Below are 9562 nucleotides of genomic sequence, written 5' to 3'. Positions count from 1 at the left end.
CACACCACGAAGCTCTTGCATCATGACACACAGCATGGAAGAGGAGTCCTGACTTAGCGAGAAGCCCAAGTAAAGTCTTTTATGAGGGAAGAGACTCTTCTGAAGAAACACAACAAATGTAGGGAAGGGCTTTTGACAATCACCAAATGAGCAAAAAAAAAAAAAAAAAAAAAAAGGTGGGGGTTGCCTTACGTGGCCACACCCTCCACGGACGAGGTATAAATGCTCCCTGGAGGAAGGAGACCCACTGCTCTACAACCTGGAGATTTTGGACTCTGTCTTCAGCTGGGCACTCCCTCCCTGCGCCATGTCTTACAGTTGTGGCCTGCCCAGCCTGAGCTGCCGCACCAGCTGCTCCTCCCGGCCCTGCGTGCCCCCCAGCTGCCACGGCTGCACCCTACCTGGGGCCTGCAACATCCCCGCCAATGTGGGCAACTGCAACTGGTTCTGCGAGGGCTCCTTCAATGGCAGTGAGAAGGAGACCATGCAGTTCCTGAACGACCGTCTGGCCAGCTACCTGGAGAAGGTGCGTCAGCTGGAGCGGGACAACGCGGAGCTGGAGAACCTCATCCGGGAGCGGTCCCAGCAGCAGGAGCCCTTGGTGTGCGCAAGCTACCAGTCCTACTTCAAGACCATCGAGGAGCTCCAGCAGAAGGTGAGGAGTGGGCAACACAGTGCCTCCAGTAGGAAGTTGTCGGGAGAGAATCCGAGCTGTGATTGAGAAGCCATGTGAGCTCTTGATGTGAATGGAAAGCTGAAAACTGGCCTTTCCATTTTGTTTTCTTGAGGACCCATCTCATCTTAGACTTGGGACTGTTAGGTCTAAATATTTGCATAGTGTTAGTCTATGTGGAGGTAGCAGTACTTTGCATAAATGAGCTGTAATTAAAAACTACTTCTGAATGCTTCCATGTGCTTGCCAAGCTCCAGAATTATTACCCTGAGGTGACAGAAAAGGACTGAGTCCAAAGGAAGCTGGGGAAACGGAATCTTTTATAAAGATTGGGCTGTTTCCTTTCTCCCTCATCTGAGCGTTTTGCCCCTTGGACTGCTGGCTGCCTCTCTCTTCTGGGTTCCTACTTACCCTGACTTCATTGTCCTCATCTTCATAACTCTGGGCTTCTCCTGGTGCACAGTGTCCAGTGAGACCCTAAAACGTTTGTCCAAAACTGGGAAGATTGGAAATTACCTAGGACAAAGTAGTCCCAGTTGTCTGGGACATCTGGGAGCATGTGGCTTCTTCCCTGATCCAGTCCTCTGCAACTGCTAGTTTACCTGCTTGTCTTTTCCGTTTGATTGAAAGTTTCTTGAGGGCAGGATCAAGCGCTTACCAATTTTTGTATCCTCAGCTCCTAGTATCATGCCAGAAACATAGTAGGTGTTTTTCATAAATGTCAACTATTATTATTGTCAGCTTCTCAGTATTGCTCATTAGGATAGAAAAAAAGATTATCTACTTATACTTTTTGCATATTTTGGTGTTCTGTTTTTTGAATATAATTTTGGAAATATTCATTGAGTACCTACTGTATATAGAAAGCATTTAATAAGATAGGCAGTGATTTCTCATCCTGATCCTTCCAAGGACGTGAATTAGGAAGGACTGCCATTGGCGAAAAATTACCAAGTCCTTGCTCATTCTTGAATGTTTTGGGCTTTCCAGATCCTGTGCAGCAAGTCTGAGAATGCCAGGCTTGTGGTGCAGATCGACAACGCCAAGCTGGCCTCAGACGACTTCAGGACCAAGTGAGTGGGCAAGCGGGGTGTTGCTGTTTGTTTTTCTTCTCTGGCTGCTCTCCTTCCCTTTAGCCTATTGTCAACACAAGTTAAACAAGCACTGACTGAGCTATGTTCTAGATGCTTTGCCCAAGATTCACAGAGCCACTGCACACTGTAGTTCAGAGATCCTTTCTCCAGGCCTTAGACTTCCTTTCCTCCTGCTTCTCCTCTGTGAAGTGACATCCCTAGTCGTACTGTGGGTCATGTTGGCCCCTGATGTTCTCCTATGCACAGAATCCATTCATGAGAATGAAGAATGTGGAAGTATATTATTTTGGAAATCTTACAATTTATTGGCTTTTATCCTAAATCCACTGGCTTTCTTTTTTCTTTTTGTTTTTTTTTAGAGACAGGCCCTTGCTCTGTTACCCAGGCTGGAGGACAGTGGTGCGATCATAGCTCAGTGTAACCTCAGATCCTCAGATTCCTGGGCTCAAGCAATCCTCCCACCTTAGCCTCCTGAGTAGCTAGGAATGTAGAAGTCTATTCACTGGATCTTTAAACATAAAATTACCAGTGCGTTTTCTTCCAGCTTGATGCTGAAAACCTAAACAAAAGAGATGGCTATAAAAACTATAAACCCTAATTCCTAGTTGCCTGACAAACCAAACCAAAGCAGAGTCAAGGCCAAGCCTATTCCTGCCCAGCCTGTCCCTGACCCTCCTATGATCACAGATATGAGACCGAGATGTCCCTGCGGCAGCTGGTGGAGTCGGACATCAATGGCCTGCGCAGGATCCTGGATGAGCTGACCCTGTGCAGGTCTGACCTGGAGGCCCAGGTGGAGTCCCTGAAGGAGGAGCTGCTGTGCCTCAAGCAGAACCATGAGCAGGTGAGTTCCCTGAAGAGTGATGGGCTCAGACTCGCCAGGGCCTGTTTGATAACTGCCACAGGGTCCAGGACAGGCTGTCAGTAGAGGCTCAATTAGCCGAGGAAGTAATTCTGCATACAAAAATGGATATGTAGAGAATGAGTAGTCTAACAACCTGTGATATGAGATTAGGATTTTTCTGCCAGAGGCAGGAATGAGAGTGAGGAAGTTGGCAAGCCCAGTAATGAGGAAAGTTGAGTAACAAGTCAGCAGCCACAGCCTCTCCTGCACCCTGGTTAGAGTGCACACAGCAGCAATCTTCTATTCCAATTCTCCATTTGTAGCTGGAGAAGCCAGGATGGCCTAGGCCCACCAGGCAGAGAGGGCTGAGCTGGAACAAAATGCAACTCTCATTCCTGTCCAGAGCTCTTTCTGCTGTTCAGTGTTGCTTGGAAACAGCCTTGAGCAAAATGCTCACTGTTACGGCTAAGTCAGTTGGACAAAAAAGAAGACATGTATTTTATGCAACCTGAAATCCAAGAACAATGTAAATGGTGACAGTTAATATTAATCAGGTGCTTAGTATGTGCCGAACATTGTGCTAAGTGCTTTAACTCCGGAGGCAGTTCTCATTTTAAGATGAAGAAATTGAGGCTTCAAGAAGCTTCTAGAAGCAATGTATTAAGTGGTAGAGATTAGGTTGAATACAAATTTGTCTGAAATCCACCTAAGCCCAAGGACCAAGCTATGCTCAGCAGGGAAGTAAACAGATATTTATTGCTTTCAGCAAAATCTATGCTGGTGGAATCAACAAATCACTCTTTAAGTCTCTTCTATGCCAGGATGGCAGATTTTGAAGTAAGCATTCTGTATTTCCTCTTCAGCTAGACTCTGTTCTTTTCATTATCCATGCTTAAGAGTCAAACATATGAGGCTATATGGTATACTAGCAAAAACACTGAACTGGGCATTTGGGGACCAGAGTTTAAATAATGGCCTGCCATGTATCAGCTCTGAGCCCAAATCACTGAATATCTCTAAATGAGGAGTGGTGCATTTAATACAAAGGGCAGAGAGAGGTCATGAGCTTGAAAGTACTTTGTAAAAAGTGGAGTATACAGATTAGTCATTGAATATAGATCCTGGTTAATGAGAGGATCAGAGGGAACAAAGTTTCCTGAAAACTTAAGAATGATCAGAAGTTGAATTGCATTCTCTTAAGGAGAGCACCAAGATCCTTTGTGAAATTTAAACTTTTGCCCTTTCTCAATCAGGAGGTCAACACCCTGCGCTGCCAGCTTGGAGACCGCCTCAACGTGGAGGTGGACGCTGCCCCTGCTGTGGACCTGAACCAGGTCCTGAATGAGACCAGGAGTCAGTATGAGGCCCTGGTGGAAACCAACCGCAGGGAAGTGGAGCAATGGTTCGCCACGCAGGTGGGCATCTAAGCACGTGGCCACTCAGGACCCGAGGTGCCCCAAGGCCCTGGAGGCAGGGTCTGATCCTTTCCCTACTTGGGTGTTTCAGACCGAGGAGCTGAACAAGCAGGTGGTATCCAGCGCAGAGCAGCTGCAGTCCTACCAGGCGGAGATCATCGAGCTGAGACGCACGGTCAATGCCCTGGAGATCGAGCTGCAGGCCCAGCACAACCTGGTATTTTGTATTGTTCTGACCTGCTGGTGAGCGATGGGAAGTTGGGAGGCAGAGTCTCGGGGATGCCCTTAGGGCCACACACTCTCCTTAGCTCTTGGAGCTTGTGAGTTCTTTGGAACCCCATGGAGGAACCTTATTAGGAGCAGCTCTCTGACATTCCTGATCTTCCCCACCACAGCGAGACTCTCTGGAAAACACACTGACGGAGAGCGAGGCCCGCTACAGCTCCCAGCTGTCCCAGTTACAGAGCCTGATCACCAATGTGGAGTCGCAGCTGGCGGAGATCCGCTGTGACCTGGAGCGGCAGAACCAGGAGTACCAGGTGCTGCTGGACGTGCGTGCCCGGCTGGAGTGTGAGATCAACACGTACCGGAGCCTCCTGGAGAGCGAGGACTGCAAGTCAGTATGGGGGTAGTAATCTTTTCCTTGGGGCATGTGAGGTTGCTGTGGAGATGAATAGTCGTCTTGATGAAATGAATTTATAATTTCGAGCTTTTGTTTGGAGGCAGTCCAAAGGAGAACAATATTCTTATACAAAGCCCTTTTATTATTTTCCAGTCTCTTCAGCTCATTATACTCTAACTTGCTCCAATGATTTTCTGCCCACAGGCTCCCCTCCAACCCCTGTGCCACAACAAATGCATGTGACAAGTCCATTGGGCCCTGTATCTCTAATCCCTGTGGCCCACGTGCTCGGTGCGGGCCTTGCAACACTTTTGGGTGCTAGAGGCCCCATGACCAGGAGGAGAAGAAAGGCATCAGTCACACCTCAACTCTACTTCATCCCAACATCTCCAACAGTGAACACACTTTGGAAAGAGGCAGAAACCTTTCTATCAGCCCTGGCTTCCAGGGGTCAGCTCTAACCTCCCACTGTATTCCCTGGCTTGATTCTTCAGCATAAGGCTGCAAAATCTGTCTTCTGAGTCACATAGAGGGACCTACAGCAGGATCAAGATCAAGTAATATCTATCATCATAAAGACGCATTTGCATAACATGTTATACTTGAACAAAACTTATCTAAATGCAATTTAGGGACAATTCAATTAATTGTGACAAAACTGATGGGCATGCTATGAAACAGAACATAATTGGAATAAATCTTCCTTGTCACTCTTGGTCTTTGGAGACGCAATAGAAATCCTTTGTTAACCTCCTAATAAACTCTTTTTCAAAAGTTATAATTGTCTGTTTCACTCATTAATTCCAAAATTGGTTGTCTTGTATAAATTTAAAAAATAACCAGTGTTTTTCCATCAGATGAAGGGGTTATTCGCCCCATATATGGTCTGTGATTTCCTTCAATGGAAAGTCTCCCTGAAAGACCATTAACCTGCATTTAGTGTTTGGGAAGAAGGTGGTGGGAAAGAGAACGGCAAATTCATATGAAGGTGTCTTTACAGATACAGGAACTATTTATTTTGAAACATTAAGTGGAGGGATCTGAAAACATTTGGAGTAAAAAAACCAAAAACTGTACTAAGGTAATATATATCACCTTAACATATGGTATGTAATCTCATATATACATATACATAACCACATATTATATAAGCATATGTACACCACACACACAGGCGTATGCATGTTTACAAACACACACGCACACACACAACCACACTGTGCTGAAATGTTTAGGTAGAAAGTAGGAAGGAGCAGCAAAGGGTAGAGGAATACAGTGGCCAGGAGGAGTGTGGGGTCTGCTGGGCTGGATGGTAGGGAGATGCCTTTGGTTCACCTTCCTTTCTTCGTCCCTGCCTTGGCACTCAAGGACTCCTTGCGACTTTCTGTATTTCTATGATGTGGGCCTGGAACTCTACGCTGGAGTTCTCTGCTAAGTTTCTCTGCTCAGTTGCCTGGGGTCCGCGTCAGATGATGGGGAACTGTGAGTGGGTTATTTGATGGAAGAGCCTCTTTTGTCCTAGTGAGCCTTGAGCTTTGGTCCCACCTGTTTTTATTTAAATGCAGTTGGGACCATCGTTTTGTCACATTACTGCCTTCAGTGGCAACCAGATTTACCAATGTTTAAAAAAACAAAAACAGCAGTCAAGTAAGGAAACCCAAGGCCCAGCCCACAAATGAGATTGAGTCTCGTTTTTCACTTCTCTACTCCTACTTTTCTAAATCAATGATTGAAATGAAGAGATTGAGAATGGGAACTTTTAATAGAGATGAGAATATCCTCAACCTATGAGAACAGGTACAGAGGGGCAGGAGGTAGAGTGGGGGTTGGAAATTCTCTCCAAAACTTGCAGACCATATACTTAGGTGTGGTAGAGATGTCCAGGGAAAAATACCCCAAACCCTCCATTCAGGGCTGCGGATACCAGAGGGCAGCTAAGGAGACCAGCCCTCAACACTTGCTTGTGGCCACCTTCTCGCTTTAAGTGTGGACCAGTCCTCTCTCTTGCGTTAGGGTTAACATGGAGAGAATGCTGAGTCTCAAAGATTGATCACTCACTACTCCATCTGTCTTCAGCAGCACAATCCTATAGAATAGAGAATAGAGGATCTGAGAGTCTGGGCTCCTTTTTAGTGGAAGATCATGTATACAAAACATTTCTTTATTTGAGTTTGGAAGAGAAGAATCAGTAGAAAAGGTCTTTATCAACTTTAAAAATAAATAACCTGGATAGGATACAGAATTCAATTAAATCAATGTAGAAAGTCACCTCATCGTTAATCATGAATGTCTGCTGCCTGCTTGGAAGGGGGAGATAAATAATGGGTTCAGAACGCTCTCTTTCTCTCTTGTATATTTCAGCAACAAAGCAGAGGCAGGAAAAAAAAAAAAAAGCAAGAATTCTTAAAGGCGAGGTTCTGTTATTCAACCCTGGACTTTCCCAGGTGCAAGTTTAGTTTCTCTTTCCAACAGGTTCCCAGGTCTGCAGTCTCTGAGGTCATTAGCTAGAGCCAGGCCTTCTCAGAAAACACTGCTCTGAGGGGAGAGGCCCATAACAAGGAAGCAAGGAAACCAGAACCCAGGAAATGTCTCCTAATCCCTGCCCTGCCCCTTCCTGTGAAATAAACCATGATGGTGCCGGGCTATGAGTCTTACCCACTAGGAGATGGTGTAGGATGCTGTGATGAGAAGAATTATGGCTTGTTTTGGAGGCAGCATTTTTGGGTCCTGGTTTTGAATATATATTGTTGGCTGCCCTGACCATCAGAGCCCTCTTTTCGAGAGACCTGGCAGCCTCGTGGAGTTGTGAAGATCCCCTGTGTATGCAAGTACTTTATAAATGGTGCAGCACGGTACCTATGTAAGGCTCAGTATTCTTGTCATTGACACTTTGACCTTGAATATGAATTCCTGGGCTCTTGGGGTCTAAGTTTGATATTGTCTAGTCCCAGTAAAACATTCTACTCAGTCTCCTACAAAGTCTGTTTGCTCCTATTTTTGATAGACATGAACTGAGCTCCTATTGTCTCAGTTTGGAGAGCTTGCCTGAGAGGTGACATTTGCATTGAGACCTGAAAACAGAGAAGAAACAGAGCAGAGGGAAAGAGCTTTCCAGAGAGGGGGACAGCAAGTCAAGAAAAGGAGTGAGGCGGATGCCTCTGAAGGAGGGAGCAAGGCCAGGGCATCTAGAGTGATGAGTAGGGGAGGAGCAATCGGCCTGTAAGTATTGGCAGTGGCCAGGGTACATGGGGGCTCGCCAGCTCTGCGGGGGATCCGATTTCATTTCAAGGGAAGAGGAAAGCCTTGGGAGAGTTAAAAGGGTTAATTTGATTGACACTTTTGTTAAAAGGAGCGTGTTGGCAGCTGAATGGAAAATAGGTTTACTGAACACTAACGTTTAAAGTTTCGTGATAGTGGATGACAGTTACAATTCAGGTATGTCCTTTTTTATGTTTCAAAGAAGAATCACCGACATCTAACGACTGCTCACCTTTCTCATCAAAAACAGGGGAGTCTGGAAGCAGGCACCAAAAGTCACAAGAATGGCTCCAACTCTAAAAGGATATGAGGATGACACGGCCTGTCCCTTGTTATTGCAAAATGCACACCAACAACTTGATGAAGTTACGCACCAGGCAGGTGGGCCCCGGCCCCGCCGGGCTCCTGGCTGAGCCTGCTGCAGGTGTGCAGAGGTAGCGTTCCCTCACCCTCACTTTTTTTTTTTTTTTTAAAACATGTAGGGACAAGCACAGGACTGAAATGTAAAGCCTAGGGAAGATGTACAGCCTCCCCAGTCAAAGACATATTTACAAAAAAACTCAAAACACGTGCTCAGCTGCGGCCTGGATGTGATGGTATCTACACAAGGTGACTTCCTGCAGCGTCATGACCCCCGCCAGCTAAGGCTTGGGTGTGGCACATGGGAGTGAGTGTGTTTAAAGTTTTAAAAGCGGTTAAAAGGCGCAAAAAGAAAGGCTAGAAACCAAACCCCAGAAAAATCATGCATTTGAAAGTGACTGTTTTAGTTTTCAATCTGGTTTCAGTCTTATAACTTCTATCTGTATCTCAGCCTGAAGTGTGTTACTAGGCTTTTTAAGCCAAGATTTCTTAAACTGAAAATGGGAGACTAATAACTACCTCATTTTCTTTTAAATAAGGGTAGAATGAGATTATGTTGCAAAGATGCTCAACCCAACTAGATACATTGTAGGTGTCCAGTAAACGGAGTTCCTATTCACTTCCTTAGCAGCCCTGCATTCTGACCCCTTTCCTATTGCTCAGGACACAGACTCCACAGCCTTGAGAATCAAAGGTTTCCCTCATTCGAGCCCTTCAGTACCCAGGTGAGAATCTAGTTTCAGGTCCTCTCAAACTGAGGGTTGTAGAAGACAGGCCAGACGGGGCAAGAAACTGAAGAATCTGAGCTTGAGGGCTGAGAATCAGAGAGAAAAGAATTCGGATGTGCCTGCATGCATCTGCGTGGGTCTGTGCACCTATGCTTGTGTGTGTGAGTGCAGGTGTGTGTGCGTGCTGTGTTAGGAGGAAGATGGCTAATTATGATTATGAAACTGGTGGCATTTTCGCTGATTATAACAATCAGAATTTTCAAATGGAAAGATTAAAGCACAGAGCTGGTGGTGTCAAAGTCATAGGAATTTCAGTCACTTTATGGGAACTGATTTCCACTTATGCCTATTTTCTTTTTTCTTTCTTTCTTTCTTTTTTTTTTTTTTTTTTTTTTTGAGACAGAGTCTCGCTTTGTAACCCAGGCTGGCGATATTGGCTTATGGTAAGCTCTGCCTCCAGATTCACGCCGTTCTCCTGCCTCGGCCTCCCGAGTAGCTGGAACTACAGGTGCCTGCCACCACGCCCGGCTAATTTTTTGTATTTTTAGTAGAGACGGGGTTTCACTGT

General features: G+C 45.8%; 1 protein-coding gene across 1 annotated transcript; it reads left to right on the top strand.

Moving 5' to 3' along the window:
- The first annotated feature begins 246 nt into the window (after positions 1 to 246).
- Positions 247 to 5426, top strand: KRT33A (keratin 33A). The gene is made up of 7 exons (XM_005584168.5): positions 247 to 655; positions 1664 to 1746; positions 2455 to 2611; positions 3865 to 4026; positions 4118 to 4243; positions 4422 to 4642; positions 4853 to 5426. Exons 1-7 carry the CDS (start codon positions 308 to 310, stop codon positions 4968 to 4970), a joined length of 1215 nt encoding a protein of 404 aa, XP_005584225.3. The 5' UTR covers positions 247 to 307; the 3' UTR covers positions 4971 to 5426.
- The last annotated feature ends 4136 nt before the right edge of the window (positions 5427 to 9562 follow it).

This window comes from Macaca fascicularis, chromosome 16, assembly GCF_037993035.2.
Source record: "Macaca fascicularis isolate 582-1 chromosome 16, T2T-MFA8v1.1".
Classification (NCBI taxonomy): Eukaryota; Metazoa; Chordata; class Mammalia; order Primates; family Cercopithecidae; genus Macaca; species Macaca fascicularis.
This window is presented reverse-complemented; position numbering and strand designations above follow the sequence as displayed.